The following is a 20,834-nucleotide window of genomic DNA, read 5'->3' as shown; positions in this document are numbered from 1 at the left end:
GAAGCTGAATTCAGGAACAGAAAGGTACTTTGGTGGCCACCAACCTAGATGGCTTTAGAAGAGGATTAGACAGATTAATGAAGGAGGAGGCTATCAATGGCTACCAACCACAATGGCTGTGCTCTACCTCCAGTGTTGGAAGCAGCAATGCTTCTGAATACCAGTTACTGGAAACCACAGGAGGGGCGAGTGCTTGCGGGTTTCCCACAGGCATCTGGTTGGCCTCCACGAGAACAGGATGCTGGTCTAGATGGGCCAGTGGCTCTTCCGATGTTCCCTGTTGAATTGGTGCAGTGCAGGCATGGCTTCCCCATCTCAGTGAGAGCCAAACTAGGGGAAATGTTGGTAGAGTGAGTCAACTCAAAAGAAAGAATGCAGCCAAGGAGATCAAATCAAGGCTGCATTCCTGAGGGAACAGGGTTTAACCCTTTATGCCTGTGCCATTTCCCACTCTTTAAAATCCCTTTCTCAGCAGCAGTTCTTTGCTCCACAGCAAGAAAATATGCATGTACCCTCCACACCATGGGAGGTTAACACTAAGGAAACAGTTCAAGGGGAAAGATTAACCCCCCTCTCTCTTTCTCTCATCCAGTTTTCCTAGCTAAATTTATCTTCTAAAAATAAGGGAAGCCACATCATGAATCTGCTAACCTCTTCTCCAATTTGGCCCTGTGATTGAGGCCTGGGTGATGTTAATATTGTGTGTTTTGAACTTGACTTGAAATGTGCAGAGATTACCGGTATAATTATGGGTTTTAAAAATGTATATTTCAGTCACATTGATAGATCTCATTAAATTCTTTATATTTATGAAAAGCTAAGAACAAGAGAAGCTTAGTTTTGTTACATACTTACATTTTGTAACTTTCAAAAGTTATTGGGGACAGATAAAGCAGAATAGACATTGTTTTTGTATTTATATGAAACTAATTGATAATAAAAAAAATTGTTTTATGAGCCTGAGTTTGAAACAGTACCCAAAAGGAAGTGAAGTAGATCTGACTGACTAAACTCAAGTTTTTAAAAGTGAAACAATTGCAACAGTCTAGCCTAAATGCAGTTTCATTGTTTCTAATGTCTTAAGAGTTATGATAACTGTTTGCCAAATTTTGCTGATGACTGGCAATCAATAGGCATAGCCAATACAAAAAAGGATTAGGAAAGTAATGCATGACCTCAGAATAGAGAAATAGAAATTGGATGAAATTTGATAGTGCAGAGTGTAAGGTCATGTAGTTGGGGACTAGTAATAAGCACTTCTGCCGTCTCCTGTGGGCTCATCAGCTAGCAGCAGAATTGCCCTGGGAGGGATGGGAGGCGACCTAGGGGATTGCACAATGACCAAATGACAAAAAATGATGCAGCTACAAAGGACGCAGGTTTGTAGCAAGTAAGGCTTTCTAAGGTGCTAAGTAAATATTAAGGCGGTGGTGGGACTGACCTGGAATAAAACATGCAATTTATCTCTCCTCTTCAAGGAAGGTAACGGAAAAGCTGCAAGAAAAGCACTTTAAACACAAACACACACACACACAGCCCTAAAACCTCAAGATGGGAGATATATTTGGTTTGGCAAAAAAAGCTGAGAGTAGGAGATGGCTGTCCTTTGACACAGAGGTATTAATACATTAGAGATAATTACACGTTTGAATGATAGAAAAGCTGTGTGCACTATGCAAATAGTAAGCTGTTGTTGCTCTCTTATCCTCAGGTGATAAAGGATATGGTTTGATTGATCTCCTGATAGCATGTGTGTGTTGAATCTGTTATGAACATGTTAGAGTAGACCAGGCATGTACAACTTCCAAGAAACTGCGATTGTACTATAAAACTATTAAAAAACAACAACTGGCAGTGATCTACCCATTAGATTGACCAGAGCTGCTTCCCCCTCTTTTTTGGTGGGGGGAGGGGAGGTCAGGATACCACGAACGACCAGGGACATCCTGCAATCGACCAGTATATCACGATCGACCGGTTGGACAGGTCAGGAGTAGACTGATTCAGGTGTCATGCAGAAACCATGGTTTAACTATATGGTCAAAGCTTTCTGCCTGTTCACGTTCCCCCTTTCCCCTCTTATACCAAGTTCCCTCAGTTTGGGCAAACAGACCATAATTTGCCATAGCTGAAATGAAGTTAGCAAGCTCATTGTTTGGCTACCAAATCTGTAATGCAGTGAACATAAATTCGCTCCACTTTGAAAAAGGAAGCATCTCATAAGATTCCTCTTAAGTTTTCCACCCTTTTTTTCCTATACTGGGCTTTGGCAAGAAAGGGTAGCATACAGAAAGGAAAAAGTATATAGTGCTGCTGAAGTGTCTGCTGTACTTTCCGACTGACTTTCTCACGGTCCTGTTGTTTAAGTATGTGAAGCTTTGCACAGTGTAGTGCACCCCACTAGCAACCTGATACTTAGAGTCAGTTGGGTAGATGCACTGCCTGCAGAGTAAGGAAAGCAGTGTTACAATTGCCCACAGTAGGCTACATGCTGCACTTTAAAACAGGAGGCAGTTCTTTCCTAATAGTCATGCTGGCTATCAAAATTCACCACCTCAGTGATCCAGTCTACTAAATTAGATTTACATGAAGACATGGTTTCAACGGCTTAAAAAAAGTACACTTGGATAGTCTCAGCTTCAAAACAGAAAGGTTGCGTGTGTGTCAATATTCAATATTTCTTAGCCTAAGTACAGCGGAACGTCGATTTTCAAGTGTCTCGGAAGTTGAACATTTCGGCTTTCGAACACCGAAAACCCAGAAGTAACTGCTTCGGTTTTCGAACAATTTTCGGAAGCCAAACGTGCCACGCAGCTTCCGTTTTGAGTTTCCCTATTGTATTGAGGCTTCTGCTTTCAGTTTTTGGTTTTCGAATGTTTTGGAAGTCGAATGGCCTTCCAGAACGGATTACATTCGAAAACCAAGGTAAGATTTTCTTTTTTTAAAGGCTTTGGGTTTTCTATGTTTTGATCACCACTATTTATGTCATACCTATGATGACTTGACAGTTGAGAACAGTATACTTTCATTTCATATTATTTTTTACATAATATATTTTAAAGCAATGGTAGATATGCAATTGGTGTTCCTCGTGGCATTGAACCAGTAGAAGCATCTTCTGTGAGCATCCCCACTGGCTGGGGAGAATGAGGGTTGTAGTCATATGGGGGAGCGCCAGGTTGGGGAAGGGTGCCTTATTCCACTTTTCATGCAAAGATTCCTCAGGTGCCTGCATTAGTTCTTCAAAGCCAGGATTGGTAGCCAGAGTAGTCTCATTTATGGTTTCTTCTAGCCTTTAAGAGCATGCAATAGCAAGCAGAAAAGGCAGCCATAATTTTTTTGAAACAAATTGGGGGGGGCACAAAAATGAGGGGACTCCCCCATTTTTCTGGTTTATTCCCAGGCTTTCACATTGTTATAAATGATGTTTAGGAGCTTAGCACTGTAAGCATTCTCTGTTCTGTGTTGCTGCCTGTTTTCTCTTGTGCATTTCCACCCTTCAAGAGTAACTGGAAGTGGGGGGGAAAGTCAGTGAAGTGTGACACCATTAAGTACCTAACAGGATAAACCTGACATAGCATATATGTCTGTCTGCAGCTCAAACGTGCATAGCTCTTGGGTAATGAGAAATGTATATGCATTGGCAAATGACAAGGGAGAAGGGGGTGGCATTGCTTCGAAGAGGGAATGTGCTTGGCTTTGAATGAATCTGAAGAATTCATTAACATAAATGCAGTAGTCAAATAATACTTCCTGGCAGATGCTTTAGAAGAATATTTAAATTATTGGACTAGTGGAGGTGGTTGTATATGAGCGTGTATGCTTAGGAATTTTAGTTAAAATACGTGGCTATTCTCTGACCCTATTCTCTGCTGTAGAAAGAGGCATTGTGGTGATGTGAGAGTGGTCAAGACATTTTTCTCAAGATAGAAAAGGAAATCTGGTGCTGCTATCCAGTACAACACAATGCTGGGGAAATTTACTAAAAAAGCAAAATAATAGTGTATGAAGCTGAAAGAGACTTTTTGGTCCCAATCATTCTGTCCTCTGAGAGAGATTGTTTTCTTGAACTTCTCAGCAGATGATGGCCAATTATCTATGAGCCCCATTCCAGACAATATAGAGGTACTGCTTAGTTGAGTGGTGGTCATCCTGTTCTGGAGGTGGTGGCACTCTTCTTAAAATGATCAGGTGCACTGTTGAGGGGTGTTCATTGATCCAGCTTTGATAAGCAGGGAATCAAGAGGCCTCTGTGGCTTAGGCTGATATGCTAATTGCAGCCCTGCCTTCCTTCCGTTACCTGCCTGTTTGGATCACCGCAGTGTGTTACGTGGAGTTTCCTTGAAACAGTCCAGAACCAGTAAGCCTGGGAAGTGGCAGCTTGATGGTTAACCTGCACTGGACAACTGAATGTATTATGTTAGTGCTTCATCATTTGTGCTGGCTTCCAGACCATCTCTAAGGACAGTTCAGCATGTTGGTTTTGACTTTGAAAGTCCATAACAGCTTGGGACTAGGGTACTTGAAAAGTCCTCTCCTCCCATTTTCCCTTATCCAGTCTTAGAGAACGGTGTCAGATGATGATCTCAAAGTGGCACTGCAAAGTGAAGCATGATAGGTGCCCACTATGTGGAAAGCTATTTCAGTGATGGTGCTATGGCTATGGAATAGTCTTCCCAGGGAGGCTCACCTAGTTCCTCCTAATTTCAGCACCAGATAAAGGTCTCCAGCCACTTCCAGGCATCTTAAGGTTTTTATTTTATTTTTTAAAAGAATATTTATTAAAGTTTTCAAGAATAGTACAATAAAAATCAAAAAGAGAAAAAAAGAAAAACTAACAAAAATACAAAAGTAAAAATGATTAAAAACACATAAAGTTTCCGTTACTTATTTTTCATTAACTTATTTCCCAGACCTCCTCATACCTCCCTTTTTTGTATTCCAATTCAAATTGTTAGTTCAGCAAATCCTTATCAATAAATTTTAACCTATTTCTAAACCTTTTTTTTCCATATTCTCTTAAAGCATTACAGCTGGAAACCACTTAATTTCTATCCGACAACATTCTAACATTCACTAATTTTACAATATTTCTGTAAATAGTCTTTAAATTTCTTCCAATCTTCTTCCGCTGACTCTTCTCCCTGGTCTCGGATTCTGCCAGTCATTTCTGCCAATCCCATATAGTCCATCACTTTCATCTGCCATTCTTCCAGAGTGGGTAAATCTTGTGTCTTCCAGTACTTTGCAATAAGTATTCTTGCTGCTGTTGTGGCATACATGAAGAAAGTTCTATCCTTCTTTGGCACCAATTGGCCGACCATGCCCAGGAGAAAGGCCTCTGGTTTCTTCAGGAAGGTATATTTAAATACCTTTTTCATTTCATTATAAATAATTTCCCAGAAAGCCTTAATCCTAGGGCACGTCCACCAAAGGTGAAAGAATGTACCTTCATTTTCCTTACATTTCCAACATTTATTATCGGGCAAGTGATAGATTTTTGCAAGCTTGACTGGGGTCATGTACCACCTGTAAATAATTTTCATAATATTCTCTCTTAAGGCATTACATGCCGTAAACTTCATACCTGTGGTCCATAACTGTTCCCAGTCAGCAAACATAATGTTATGTCCAACATCTTGTGCCCATTTAATCATAGCAGATTTGACCGTCTCATCCTGAGTATTCCATTTCAACAGCAAGTTATACATCTTTGACAAAATCTTAGTTTTAGGTTCTAACAGCTCTGTTTCTAATTTTGATTTTTCCACCTGGAAGCCAATTTTTTTGTCCAAATTATATGCCTCCATTATCTGATAATAGTGAAGCCAATCTCGCACTTTGTTTTTTAGTTTCTCAAAACTCTGCAGTTTCAATCTATCTCCTTCTTGTTCCAAAATTTCCCAATATTTCGGCCATTTGGCCTCCATATTGAGCTTTTTCTGAGCTTTTGCTTCCATTGGTGACAACCACCTTGGGGTTTTATTTTCCAATAAGTCCTTGTATCTTATCCAAACATTAAACAATGCTTTCCTGACAATATGGTTTTTAAATGCTTTATGTGCTTTAACCTTGTCGTACCACAAATATGCATGCCATCCAAAAACATTGTTAAAACCTTCTAAATCCAATATGTCTGTGTTCTCAAGTAGCAGCCAATCTTTCAACCAGCAGAATGCTGCTGATTCATAGTAAAGTTTAAAGTCTGGCAGGGCAAATCCACCCCTTTCCTTTACATCAGTTAGTATTTTAAATTTTATTCTGGGCTTCTTGCCCTGCCAGACAAATCTAGAAATATCTTTCTGCCACTTCTTGAAACAATCCATCTTGTCCACAATTTGTAACGTTTGAAACAAAAACAACATTCTAGGCAATACATTCATTTTTATAGCTGCAATTCAACCCAACAAGGAAAGCTTTAAATTTGACCAGATTTCTAAATCTTTTTTCACTTCCATCCAACATTTTTCATAGTTATCTTTAAATAAGTTCCCATTTTTAGCTGTCATGTTTATCCCCAGGTATTTCACTTTCTTAACCACGTTCAATCCCGTCTCATTCTGAAACCTCTCTTTTTCAATTGATGTTAGATTTTTCTCTAAGACCTTAGTTTTAAACTTGTTCAATTTAAATCCTGCCACTTGACCAAATTCATGAATTAGTTCTAAAACCCTTTTAGTACTAGATTCTGGCTCCTGTAACGTCAGTACTAAGTCATCTGCAAATGCTCTTAGTTTGTATTGTTTGGCTCCGACCTGTATACCTTTAACCAGCCGGTCCCTTCTAATCATGTTCAGCAGGACCTCCAGGACCGAAATAAAAAGCAATGGGGAGATTGGGCACCCCTGTCGTGTCCCTTTTTCTATCTTAAATTCTTCTGTTACCACATTGTTTTGCCTTTTGTTCAGAGTATATTGCACCTATACCATTTTCAAAACCTTGGCCTACCCCCATCCCTTGTAGGTTCTTTTTCATAAAACTCCAAGAGATGTTGTCAAAGGCTTTCTCCGCGTCCACAAATATCAGAACTGCTTTAGTGTTTATATTCACTTCTAGCTTTTCCAAAATGTCAATTATGTTCCTCAAATTGTCAGACAAATGTCTTCCCGGGAGGAAGCCCGCTTGGTCCTTATGAATCTCTTCCATCAATACTTTTTTCAATCTCTTGGCCAAAATGTCAGCAAAAATCTTGTAATCCACATTTAGTAACGATATGAGGCGGTAGTTCTTAAGTTGAGTCTTTTCAGTCTCTGTTTTCGATATAAGTGTGACATACGCATCTTTCCACGACTCTGGTCAGGCATCTTAAGGTTTTTAAAGATCTCTTCTAACTTACTAATCTTTTTAGAATTGAGTTAACCTTGTGTTAATGCTTCATTGTTGGTTCCCCCCCTCCTTTTTTTTAAAAAAAAAAGATTGATAACAGTAAGTTATCCAGAGAGCACTTTTGGGGGGCAGCATGTAATTGTTGTAAATAAACAAGTAAAACTTCAATCGTAACCAATTCTCACACACTATTCTTAGGCCATATGGTGTTGTAGAGTGTCTAATGCTCATAAATTAGCTTTCCGTTTATTCCAGGACCTAATAGCAGAGTACAAATATAATATCAAAGAAAATTACATGGATATGGCTCAGATTGCCAGGACTGCTTTTTTCCTTGCCTTTATATGAGTAATCTTTACTGTTTTGGTACAGAATCATATAACATTTGTAGTTGACAGATGCTTCATAAATCAGATTACTATGAAGTGCTATGTCATTCAGAAGGGACACTGACTGTCTTAATACTACTTCTGTCATCAACATTAGAGGTAGAGATGCTGGTGAATTGTATTTGGAACCCAGTCAAAGTTGCACTAGGCTTTTACAGGATGTTAGGTCTGACAGATTCCAGAATAAACTTTTGTGTTAATTACACAGTCTATGGCACATCAATGACCTAATGGTAAAGAATAGCCAATCTGAAATGTGGTGGATTTTGGATCTTCCAGTCAAAGAAATCTGAATTGCAGAGTGAAACCACATAGCTCCACCTTGTTTCCTAATTGAGGAGAAATTTCCCAGCACATTACTGATTTGTAAGAAGCAAAGGGTTTTCCCCTCAGTGGTAACTGGCCCATCATCTAGATCAAAATGCATTTTATAGAGTGGCTATTGATTAGTTTCTCAGACTGCATCCATGGACAGGCGGGAGCAATATAATTCAGATGTGCAAGGCAGGGATGGGTTTGGTACCTTGGTAAATAAAATTTGCAACATCATTTTGACTTCAAACTATTACCGTACTTATAATTTCTTAAAATAAAATTTAATTATAACTTGCTTTAAAAATATTTTTTTAAATCTCTGAGTGGTATACATAAAACAGGAATGTTAAAATCAACAAACATATAACTCAAATTTTTGGCAGGCATCTGAACAAGTGCAATGAAGGAGTCTCCCTAATGTCTATAGGCAGGAGCAAGAGATGTGCAGTTCTGTGCATCAGCAGTGGTGGATACCTTCGTCTTTGTTAAGTTGTGGGCGAACATATCAGACGACACAGCGATTCTTCCAAAGCAGCTCTTTATTTGTAAGCTGGAACAGAACTGAACTGAGGAGCTCAGTCAGCCTGCTTATATAGAGCTCCACTAGAATGCAACAGTAACCATATTTTGTAACTAGCCAATCACTGAACGTCACTTTCGATCCTTCATTTGCATAACTATCTACAGTATCCCCCTGCTGGCCCAGGGTGAGAACTTCAGTACATAACAGTCTTGATATTAAAAGGTGTGGGGTACTTGCTAGGACTCCCAAGTTACCCCTATAATCCCACTTGCATGCAAGCAAAACATATATTCCCATAGTATAAACAAGCAAAAATATGCATTCTATATAATACACGGGCAGTTCAGGGCAGTAACACCCCATTCCTTTACACATACATATAGATTTAAGTGTTTTTAAAAGATTTGCAAAATATTTTAAAATAGTTTTGCTATCCAGGAAAGAGGGAAAAGAAGTGTGGAGCTGATAATCTTGCCCTGTGACCTCACCTGCTGTGTTACCAATGAACTTTGAAGCTAGGCTAGATAACCATAAGGACTAGAAACTTGATTTAAAGAAAAATGCTGAGATGCTGAATTCTGGCCCATATCATATTTCTACAGACACTTTTGACTGTAGTAGGAAAGCAAGGCTAGAGGTTGCCATATAGTTCTGTAAATATGGGGGGGGGGCTATTCCCTATATGAATTTCCATCTGTTTACTTTTCCAAGAGTTTTTACTTCTCTTATTTCCACTAGCACATCTTCTACAGAAGAACATACAGTATTTGTAGCCCTTCCAGGAATTAAAAATAATCTCCCAGCACAGAGGCCTCATGGACCAGTTTTGTTATATGTGTAATCTTTAAACATAGAACAATATGCCTTGACTGCTTTAAGTGGACTAGGAAGGGTGGGTGGGTGGGTGTGAGAGAGAGAGAGAGAGAGAGAGAATGATGATGATTTTAAAGGAAGATATTGGTATATGGATATATAGCTGGCATCTTGATCTGAAGCTATTGCAGATAGCTGCTCCTGTGGTCTCGCCAAAAAAGTACTAAAAATGGAAAAAGCACTAGAAACATGAAGTTTCAGCTATATCTCACCTCAGGCAATTCAGTTTTGTTTGGGAGTCCTGGGAATTTTGCCTGGAATCGGAATTGTACAATAAGCAGTTTTTACAGCTTTCAGTCCCTTTATTGTTCCATTCTCTGATATTTCATTATTTATATTGTACTTGACTCTTGTCTTGACACTGAAAGTAAATGCAGCTTTCCTGCACAAAGGCGTGCGAGCCATTTTGATTGCAAAATGTTCTCATCTATCCTCAGCCAGTTTCCTTGTGGAGAATTGCATCTCTAGAATGCAGAGCAATGTGGCTGCTGAGGTATTCAGTGCGGCAGGTGTGCTGTGTACAGCTCAGCTTGGCTTATGCATATCTTCGAAAATGTCTCTTCCTAACCCCATCCCTCCACCACAGCTCATGCATCGCTGCAAAGGAGAGGGAGTTAAAACTGTTTCAGTGAATAGAAATTGCAGCCGAGTTTTCCGGCAGTGATGCAGTTGTGCTGCATTGTCCCGGTAGCTTTCACACACTCCTTCTGCATTGTGAGCGACGGGAGTGGCTCTTCTGTTTATCAGGGAAATTAAATGCAGGTCTTGGGTACACACAATGCAACTGGATTTCAGGGAAGTGTCATCTTCAATGCTTGATGTGAAGACTTAGTGAAACTTAGATTATTTCTTGTATGCCTAAGAGTCAAGTGTGATTTTGATTTCATCATCTAACCAAATAACTATTGCTGCCTTGAAATACTTAGCAGACCAGCACAACCTCAGGGTGCAATGCTGTGCACGTTGAACTGAGTCCAATCTTGTGGATATCTTTGCTTGGTATGTTGTGCAAGTGTACATGATGGCACATTAAGGAAACCTCACAAAAAGATCTATCCCATGAGACAGTGTTTTGTAGTTATAGGAGCATTGGACCTGGAGACACAGGTTCAGATCCTTGGCTAACTGAAATATATTATTCTGCTTCTTTGTGATCTTCATCTACAAACTATTTATATGTGGGCACAATTCAAGGTTATGGTTATTGCTTTTAAAGTTATAAATAGATTGTAACTTGGACAGTTCTATCCCATACTCTCCAATCTGTATTGCAGATCCTGCTCCAGATTTTCCTGCTGGCTGAAATGGAGTGGATAAGCTTACTGGGGCAAGGTCTCTTCAATATCTCAAGGAGGCCTAAATGACCCCTTTATTTTCACCCCACCATTTCATTAAAGACATAGATTTTTAGGGAGACTTGGATAGAGGCTGAGAGGACCCAATCCAATTATCTGCTGTGCTGCTGGTGAACCTCATTATTCTGCTGACTGCACAGCTAGAGATTCACTATCAGCATAGCTTTGCAGTATACAGTTAATCCTGGTGCTTTCCGAGATGCATAAAGCTTGCAGTGACACCTATGTGTTTCTCAAAACCAGGCAGCTGATTATCTCTAAACTGCCAAGAAGACTTGAGAATGCTGTTGAATGCAATGAGAGCTTGTGTTTCCCTCATGCTAAATAATACCCTGCTGTTGTTGTTGTTATGGTTGTTAGACAAACTAAGAAAATATTGCAGACAAGCATTGCGCTGCCAAGGTGAGAATGGAGCCCTTCTAGCTATAGATTTTTAGTGAGCTGAAAAGGAGGATACATAAGACGGTGTTGGAAGGGAGGCAACCGAATGTGCTGACTAGGGCAGAAGCATGAGTCTGTTGTAAAGAAAGGGTTGTGTGGCGGGCATGATCAAGTTTAGTGAGGTGAGCATTTATCTGTAGAGCTGCTGTTTCACATTTCTGCAGGTGTTCATAATGCAGATGCTGTATCGTAGTGTTGATTGTCATTGAGTTCCAGCTCAGTGGGAGGATGAGTGGTTTGAAAATGCTCTTTATTGCCATCACAACTGATAGCCTTTTCTTAGACAGAATGATTTGGCCATCAAGTACCCTTTGCTTTCATCTGCTTGTTCATTTGACAGATCGATAATATTTGAATTGCACCACATATTTTGAATAAAACACCTATCTCTTACTTTTTTGTGCATGCATGTCTGTAGTGCCTTGGCATCACCACCACCACCACCACCATTATTATTATTATTATTATTGATTTGGCACAATATGTTGTGGAAATGGCTTTGCTCCAAAAACAATCTGAAGATAGAGGTACATCTGATCAAGCAAGCATGCACACCATTTTATATGCAGGAGTCCTAGAATCTTCCTCTTAAGCCACACGCTCCAAACTAGCACTGTAAATTACTTCTTGTTGTGTGATCCACATTCCTCTGTGCTTTGAAATGTCTCTGCTCTGGGCAGAGGTAAAACATATTTCTCTCTGCTAATCAGAATGACCCGTGTTGTTTCTTTCTAAGGAATCTGATAGAGAGCAAGATTTCTACTACATTTCTAGTAGTAAATGCTATGTAGTGATACTCATCCCAGATACAAAGAGCAGACCGAAGTTCCACTTTTGATGCTAACAATACTAATACCTGAATGGGAGAAGTTCAGTGAACCTATTTATGCAAGTCTGAGCTTCTTGGATGAAAGGTGGGATACAAGTAAACAAAATTAAATGATGGAATAACAAAATAAAACTCCATATAGTCTTGTCTTGTTGCCATGTCTATCACTAAAGTGGAATTATGAACACCAGCAGCATTGTATGAATGTACAGATAATTACTTCATTGTGCAGCTACAGCTTATATTGGTACAAAATGTGTGTGTACACACACATATTATATGTGTAAAAAATTAAAAAAGACCAACCTGGTAGTCCACTTGATTCGAAATCAGGCTGTACATATGAAGGTATGGTGAGGATCCATCTTAATTATATTCTCTCTCTTTTGTCTTTTCCTCACCACCTCCCCTTCAGCTGAAGCTTGAAGACCGGTCAGTGGTACCTCGGGATGTTGTCAGGCACATGGGCTCACGGGTAAGTGCTGCTGTTTTGTGTATAGACACGAGAAACCAAAGCCTAGTGTTTCAGTAGTAAATTTTGCATAGTCTGAATCTGCAACATAGGAAATACTTGGCTTTGAATGTGATCGGACTGTATTGTAAAATTCATTTGCTGTGTTTCAGGCATGGCATTCTATAGAATCAAATGCAGTGTCTTAACACATTACAGCAAAAGCTGCAGCCAAAGCCAGCCATATTAATATGCATCTTGCGCGTTGAACCTTTTGGCCAGAATAGCAGTGTCAGCATTGGAGGTGCATTGCTGTAAGCCTTTCCAAATGACGCTGTGGCTCAGATGTTGATTTCTGCAGAGAGCAGTTTGCACCATTACTCAGAGTCCTGGAACAAATGTAGCTATAAAATGAAAAGGTAGATTTAATGGTACTCTTTCAGTTTGTGTCCGATCAGTAGCCTTATTCAGGATTTAGTAAACACTCTTGTTCTCTTTTCCATGGCAAGATGTAAGTGTGAAATCCTGAATCGGGGGTTTGATGGATTCTTAACTCAATATCAAACTCAATATTGAAAATGCATCTGGATTGGGTGAGGGCAATTAGGGGTGATACCGAGGGACACAATACACCTTGCAGCTAATTTGCACAGTTCAGTTTCGCATTCAGTTGCCTTGCATGAACAATGAGGGTACCAAACACTAACCAGTGTTTGTTATTCTCATGGTGGAGATTCTTTGTGAACTGTTGAAGAGGGATTCAACACTCTCAGCCTTATTTTGTCACCCCAGTTCAGACGTATGAAGTTAAATATTCTTGCCTTCCATCATAATTTTTTTAAAGACATGCAACACAGTGTTCAGATGAAGAAGAGAACAATACATGTGCTAGGATGCTTGGGTATGCCTGTACTTGCCAAAACAAGTGATGTGTAGTAGCTAACGTTGGAAACACTCTTCCTGGAACCCTTTTTGATGTTTCTTTCAACTGCTTTTGGTGATCCTGAGAATTTCTGAACCCCAACTGATTTAAAGCCCCCCAACTCATGGTTATGTTGCAGTTAGCACTTTTGTGTGTATTGATTGTGTTCTCAGCTGCTGCAAGATATTCTATACAGGGAACGGTGAGTATATTACCTTTTTAAGAAACAAAATACAAAGCATTATGTTGGTAGCATCATCAAAATGTACCTTGCCACCTCAGACCATGAGCTGGCCTTAGTAATTTTTAAAAGGGGAGAGCAAGACACTTGAAGAATGGGAGAAGAAAAAGAGTGGCATACATAGAACAAAATAGCTTGTACTTCTCTGAATCACGGTCCTGACTTGTATTACAAGTTAATGCAGGTTCATATGCCAGTTGACCTGTATTACAGTCATACCTCTGGTTAACTGTGCTTCAGGTTGAGCGTTTTCAGGTTACGCTCCGCGGCGACTCGGAAGTAACGGAGCGTGTTACTTCCGGGTTTCGTTGCTCGCACATGCGCAAACGCTCAAAATAACATCACATGCATGCGCGGAAGCAGCGAATCGCGACCCGGAGACGCGGGTTGCGTTCGCTTCAGTATGCGAACGGGGCTCCAGAATAGATCCCGTTCGCATCCAGAGGTACCACTGTACAAGTTAAAAGCCCAGCATTGGGAGTCTACTCATTTCCCAGAAACTCAGAGCATTCCACACCCCACCCTACATGCATGTAATGTCCAAAGACTTTCTGGGCCACACTAGATCATAAAGGTTCTACTCTTCCCCTTTGGAGTCCTCCTTCTGGATGAACAAAGACACCTATTTAACAAGGAGAGCAATTTTTAAAATGTGTTTCAGCAGTAGGTGGAGGAAGGGAGAAAAGCATCATCATATGGTTAGAGAGCTAATCCATATATTATAAAGCACCAACCCTCCAAAGTGTGTGTGTCTATGTGTGTTTCCATTAATAGACCCTGATGTTTGGGAACAGCTACAGAACCCAGCCATCAGCTGCATTTTGTAATGGACTATGTTCATTAATAAATAAAAATAGGTTATTACAGCAGCTGCCAGTTGACTAAGAATTAGTTGAGTTATGAGTTAATGATGCATCTGGGTTCATATCCTCTTCCTCAGCAAGCCAAACAGTATGCAGGCACAATTGAGCTTTTCTTTACAGGCTCAAAGCGACACAATAAACAAGGCTTATTTATTAATTAATACTTTGCTCTGATACTTGTTCTGCAGATAGCAGGCAAAATACCTGACATTTCTACAGCATATTTCAAGTGTTTCAAAGAGCACGATACCTGAATATTGTTACATTAGTCCTATCCCCACATTGCAATATAGTGAGGTTGAGAGAATGCCGACTTTCTACAGAAATTACTTTCGTAATTTCCACATTACTTTCGTTCGGCTTGTGGGTAAAATGAAGAGACCAGTCTTGGTCTGAGAGCTTACTTATTAGGCAGTTACCATCTAGTTTAGCAAGCAAACTATCTGATGATGTACAGGGGTCCCCAACTTGCAGGGAAAGGAACCTATATAAACTGGGTTCCAAAGAAGGTTGACAGGAGGTCAAGCAGGCAAAGAATGCGGACGCAATAATTCTCTGGGGACTCTGTTTTTTGCTTTTTTTCTTGGGTCTTGAATTCATGTTCTACTGAGAAATAGCAGGTGAAACTTTCAGGGCTGTCTGTTTCTGCACAACTTGTGTGCCCTGCAGTTGAAAAACCTTTCGTTCACCTTTCCAGGACAGCCAGTGTGGAACAGTAATTGATGTTAATATAGAGTGTGCCGTAAAACTGGTGGGGACCAACTGTATTCTTTATCCGGTCAACAGCAAAGATCTTCAGAATATCTGGGTGAGTGTGTTTAATACTACTTATCCTCACACAGCATGAAAGCTAACAACTTAACAGATTTAATCAGGAACAGGCAGGGATGATGTTACATCCCCTGATGTGAGTGGTTTCTTTTAACAAGACTAGAGTCTTCTCTGAAGAGAGTAATGCTTCTAAGCCCTACATGAGATGCAATTCAGAGACCTGAAGGACTGCTTACTACCACATAAACTTGTCTGCACATTAAGATGTTAGTTGTAAGGCACTTCCCTGGGTTCTCTTATATGGATTATGACCTTTTTGGTTGTAGTATCCTGACTCTGGGAAGCCTTTCCTGGGACCAGGCAAACCTAATTTGTCTGGTACTATAAAGACAAAGTAAAAGCCCTTAAAAAAACTAATCCCAGTTTGTAACTGGCTTAGTTCTCTACTCTGACTTAATTTTGAGGAGTTCCTTATCTGCTGTCACACTTTCTAATTGTTTTTAATTGTTAATCTCTGTAAACTGCTGCCCTGGAACTTTTAATATTGAAGGGTGGATTATAAATATTTGAAGTAAATGATGCAATACTTGCATTACGGCCACACTAGTTCTTTTCTGAATATGTTGCTAGGTTCTGTCAGACTGAGCAAAGGCTTAGTCTATAACAAATGGGGTGAGAAGCTTCTACATAGTGATTAGCTAGGATGATCACTTGATCAAGGCAACAGCGTGATCCTGAGCTGCAGTACAGTTAAAACATGGTGTTAGTAAAATCTTTAAAGGAACAAAGTATGTACATAAAAAATGTACAGGAACTGGCTGCCTGTAACTTCTGAGTTCGTTTGTTCATTCTAGATATTTCCTACCTTTATTTCATTTTTTACTGTTTTTGTCAAAGGGGGCAGGGAATGGGTCTACAAAATGGTTTTGGCTATAGTCTGAAACCTTCCCAAACGAATATAAATATTTCTGCTAGCATTCTTAACAAGGCAGAGAGATGCAACTCCGAATTGATTATAAGAAAGAAGGGCAGTTGCGTTTCCTCAATCACTTAACTGTGATTGTGAGATTACCCTGGAGTTTACCCAGTATACTTGATATGTTACTGTTCATCTTTGCCATGAAATTTGTCAGTAACACACTTTTCCATCTACCCAATCTTGTAGTATGGTGGGGTGGTGGAAAAACCTATTTCAGTAACCTGGGAAATGTACAAGTGTTAAATTCTTTTATATGCTGGGTGTACTCTAATTCTGAACATCAGTTCATTTTATTCCATGAGCTGAACAATGTTATCTAGTTGTGACTATATGAACCAAGCAAGCAGGCATCATAATTTTCTTCTACCCCTCAGCCTTTCATGTACGGTGACTGCATTGCCTATGACTGGTGGCTTGGAAAAGTGTATGATTTAAAGAACCAAATCATCCTGAAGCTCTCTAATGGTGCCAGGTATGTCTGTTGCTTCTGTTACAGAGCATGCCTTTAATTTCTTGGTTGAGTAAATGTAAGACAGCCTTCCCATATGTTTTTTTAATTATTACTTCAACTCTCTTCAGCTATACTGGCTTGAGCTGATGGGAGTTGTCATCCAAAACAACTGGAGGGGGCGCCGGGTTGGGGAAGGGTGGCAGATTTCAGCTATCCTGTGCACCTTGACTTCATGGGACAAGTCCCATTAAACTTGATAGAACATCTGCATAAACACTCACAGGACCGGGCAGTTATATTGCTAAAGATCTTCCTATGCTTGTGCGCTCAGCCATGCAGACAAGCATCTGAGGCCCCCCCAAAAAGAGACTGGTTCTCTGGACTCAGGTAGTTTGGTATGAGGAGAGATGCTGCAACAAATACCCAGGTCCCACATCTTTAACACATTAAGCCTTTAAAGTTAGCACCTTGAATTTGACCCAGTAAAATATAGGCCAGGTATGAATACCTTGATTTGGTCAGTGAACCTGATCGGTATCTCCCCCTTCTTCACATGTGTAGCCCAACTTTGACAGCTAGGCAGAACCACCCACCAGTGAATCATCTGATGTCACAATGGCAACAGGTGATTGACACCAGACAAAGCTCAAAGCAGGTTGCTGCGACTGTCCATCAGCTGATCTTGGTGACAGGGAGCCCCTTTGGAGTCTCTGCAGGGGGGCAAAATGTTCCTAAAAATTGAGCATCTTGCCTTCTGTGGAGAAAGCAGTTCACCTTCAAAATGCTTCCTCCATTGGTTTGAAGAAAACTGCCTTCTCTGGAAAGAAAAAAAGCTCAGTTTTTAAACTGATTTTTTCCCCCCAGAGAAAGCAGTTTGCATTCAAAGCATTGGAGGAGTCACTTTTAATCTAAGCTGCTTCCTGCAGCCCCCTCGACAGTACTAAGGAGATTCAAAAAAAGGGGTGGGGGACCTCCCATTCACAGCCAATTCCAGTTGATTGTTGAAGCTTTGGCCATGCAGGGCTTTCTTCAAGCACAGACAATCAGCTGATAATGGGGGGCGTCAAAGTACATGACACAGGACTTTGCAGGTGCCACCAATTAGCCGAGCCCCCTTTTGATCCAGCTACAGCTTTACTGGTCCTACACCTGATGTCATATATTACATCAGGCAAAGGGCAGATAAGTGAGACTTGGGCAAAAGGGACTGGTGGGCCTAATTAGGCCTTGCAGACTGCAGCTTCCTCACCCCTAATATAGGCTGCCTGTGCTAATCCTACAAAATTGTCATAAGGAATATGATAGTTTGCCCCTGACCTGTAACATTTCTCAAAGCATCCCCGTATCTATTCCAGGTTAAACACATTGAATAGTACTTTTAAAATGGAATGATATCCAATATTTTCCAACTGCATGGCTTAGTGTTGTTAAATCTAGATATAAGAGCATGCTAACACATATTTGCCATTAAGAAAGTAGTGCTGACTCTTGCAAAATCTGTGTCTGTGTTTTTAACAATTATTGCTTTTCCTTAGGTGTTCTATGAGCACAGAGGATGCAGCAAAGCTCTATGATGTCTGTCCACATGTCAGCGACTCAGTAAGTTCCCCCTCTTTGTTAGAATAGTTCTCAGTTTGTAGAGATACCTTTTATCATATGGGCCCCACTTGTGGGGTTCACATCTATCTGATGGATTATCCAGTGTTGGAAATTTGGAGGTAAGGAGGAGGCTTTGTTGCTACCACAACAATAGTAAAGTGCCTCTCCCCCACACAGTGATTGACAGCCTTCTATTTATGTGGGAGAAAGTACATGTTTTCATATAAGAATATTTATTCATTTTTTTGCAAAAATTTATCTACACCAGCATCATCATAATCATCATTATTATTGCTGCTTATTTACTTACTTATTTACTTATACCCTGCCCGTCTAACTGGGTTGCCCCAGCCACTCTGGGTAGCTTCCAACAGAATATATAAAAATACAATGAAACATCATTCATAAACAACTTCCTGATACAGAGCTTCCTTCAGATGTCTTCTAAAGGTTATATAGTTACTTATCTCTTTGACATCTGATGGGATGGCATTCCACGGTGTGGGTGCCACTGCTGAGAAGGCCTTCTTGCCTGGTTCCCTTAACCTCACTTCTCGCAGTGAGGGAATCGCCAGAAGGCCCTTGGTGCTGGATCTCATTGTATGAACTGAACGATGGGGTTGGAGACACTACTTTAGGTATACAGTGCTGAGGCCGTTTAGGGCTCTAAAGGTCAGCACCAATAGTTTGGCTCCAAGTACATTTCGAAGCACAATTCAGTGTGGGTCTTTCCGGACCAGTATACTGTAGTATGGTCCCGGTGGCCGCTCCAAGTCACCATTCTGGCAGCCACATTCTGGATTAGTTGTAGCCCCATATAGAGCATAAACACAGAATACATCATTAATCAACAGATCAGCTTACTCTCAAATGGTGGACCAGGACCCACCAGTGGGCCTCAGTACCACAGCCTCCACAGCCCAGCCCCCTAACCACTGTAGCATGTGTAAAAGGAGAATGGAAAAAGTTGCAGGAGATGGGTACGTTTGAGTACTTTTGAGACGTATATGGGAAGGGAAAGGTATAAAAGGAAAAGCCCACACCTAGAACCTCCAAATCAGCCTAAAATGTAGAGGCCAAGTCACAGTGCCTCCAAAGCAAAGTCTGTATTTAATTTGAGGATTACTGAACTGTGAAACGCCTTACCAAAAGGAAAATGTTATAGCAAAGTATTTAGCAATTTGCAAAGATGGATTGGATATCAGTAGAAAATGTCAGTAAGTGCTCTGAGTGCCTTGTGGCGGTTCCCTCATTACGAGAAGTGAGGTTACAGGGAGACAAGCGGAGGGCCTTCTCAGTAGTGGCAACCCCTCTCCAGTGGAATGGCCTCCCATCAAATGTCAAGGAAATAAACAACTATATGACTTTTAGAAGACATCTGAATGCAGCTCTGTATAGGGAAGTTTTTAATGTTTGATGCTTTACTGTGCTTAATGTTTTTAATTTGTTGGAAGCCTCCCAGAGTGGCTGGGGCAACCCACTCAGATGAACCACATATAAATAATAAATTATTATTATCACATTGTTGTTGTTATTACGGGTGTCAAAAAATATACAGTTCTCACACTGTTCAGATGTCCACCTTGCCAGTTTGAAATTTCCTATGTTAGGAACAATTGTTTCCACCTTTATAACTAGGGAAATAGAGCCGCTGAATGCAAGAACTCCAGAAGCCACTGAAGATAATTCAATCATATTTTCATGGTAGATTTTCCACCTGCTACTTGGTACTGAAGTAATTCAAATGAAACTAGGAGCTGTTCGTTTCTAGTACCTTATGATGTTTCCTCCACTATTTATTATCCTTCGTACCTAAGATTTCCCTAGTTGCCTTAGAAACTGCTGTTGTGGTTGACTGTAGCAGAGAAAGAGCATTTCAGGACCAAGGAATCTTAGAACAAGTTCTGTTCACTTAAGAATTTTGTTAGTGACTAGCATTGGAGGAATCTCATTCCACAGGGACAAAATGTGGTCTTAATCATACCTGGCTCTGACTTGCACTTCTCTCTTGTATTGCTTCTTCTTTTCAGGGCCTCTTCTTCGATGATTCATATGGCTTTTACCCCGGGCAAGTTCTCATTGGCCCATCAAAAGTCTTCTCGAATGTGCAGTGGCTTTCAGGAGTGAAACCTGTTCTTAGCACGAAGAGCAAGTTCAGAGTGGTGGTGGAAGAGGTATGGCTCAGTGAACTTGACTGTGTTAAGGGATCACTGCCTTGCCTGGAGTTTTCCGCAAAACAAGCTGTGTTGTGTCCTTTGAACCAAACGCTCTCAGACCAGGGGTTGCTGAAAAAATCTAAAACAGGGATGCAGAAAAGGGAGGCACGGGGAAGTCGTTGAAATTGGGTATATGAAAAAATTTATGAAATTATACATGTTTATATGTTTGTTTGTTAGTGTTTGTTGTTTGTATTGTCTTATATTACATGTTGAAAAACCAATAAAAATTTTATAAAAAAAAACAAACAAACGCGATGAAAAAATATTCTACAAAAGTTTAGGATCAA

The 20,834-nt window shown here is 40.3% G+C and overlaps 1 protein-coding gene across 6 annotated transcripts in view; it reads left to right on the top strand.

Annotated features, from left to right (window-relative positions):
* Positions 1-20,834, top strand: part of UBE2O (ubiquitin conjugating enzyme E2 O) — an 85,631-nt gene that overhangs the window by 19,594 nt on the left and 45,203 nt on the right. For all 6 annotated transcript variants that reach the window (XM_053376009.1, XM_053376011.1, XM_053376010.1 and 3 more), the window contains exons 2-6: positions 12,467-12,526; positions 15,226-15,336; positions 16,653-16,750; positions 18,265-18,328; positions 20,359-20,502. In XM_053376009.1, the coding sequence (XP_053231984.1) occupies positions 12,467-12,526; positions 15,226-15,336; positions 16,653-16,750; positions 18,265-18,328; positions 20,359-20,502 (477 nt within the window). The remainder of the gene's footprint in view (positions 1-12,466; positions 12,527-15,225; positions 15,337-16,652; positions 16,751-18,264; positions 18,329-20,358; positions 20,503-20,834) is intronic.

The sequence above is a fragment of the Podarcis raffonei genome, chromosome 2 (genome assembly GCF_027172205.1).
Source record: "Podarcis raffonei isolate rPodRaf1 chromosome 2, rPodRaf1.pri, whole genome shotgun sequence".
In the NCBI taxonomy this organism is placed as follows: Eukaryota; Metazoa; Chordata; class Lepidosauria; order Squamata; family Lacertidae; genus Podarcis; species Podarcis raffonei.
This window is presented reverse-complemented; position numbering and strand designations above follow the sequence as displayed.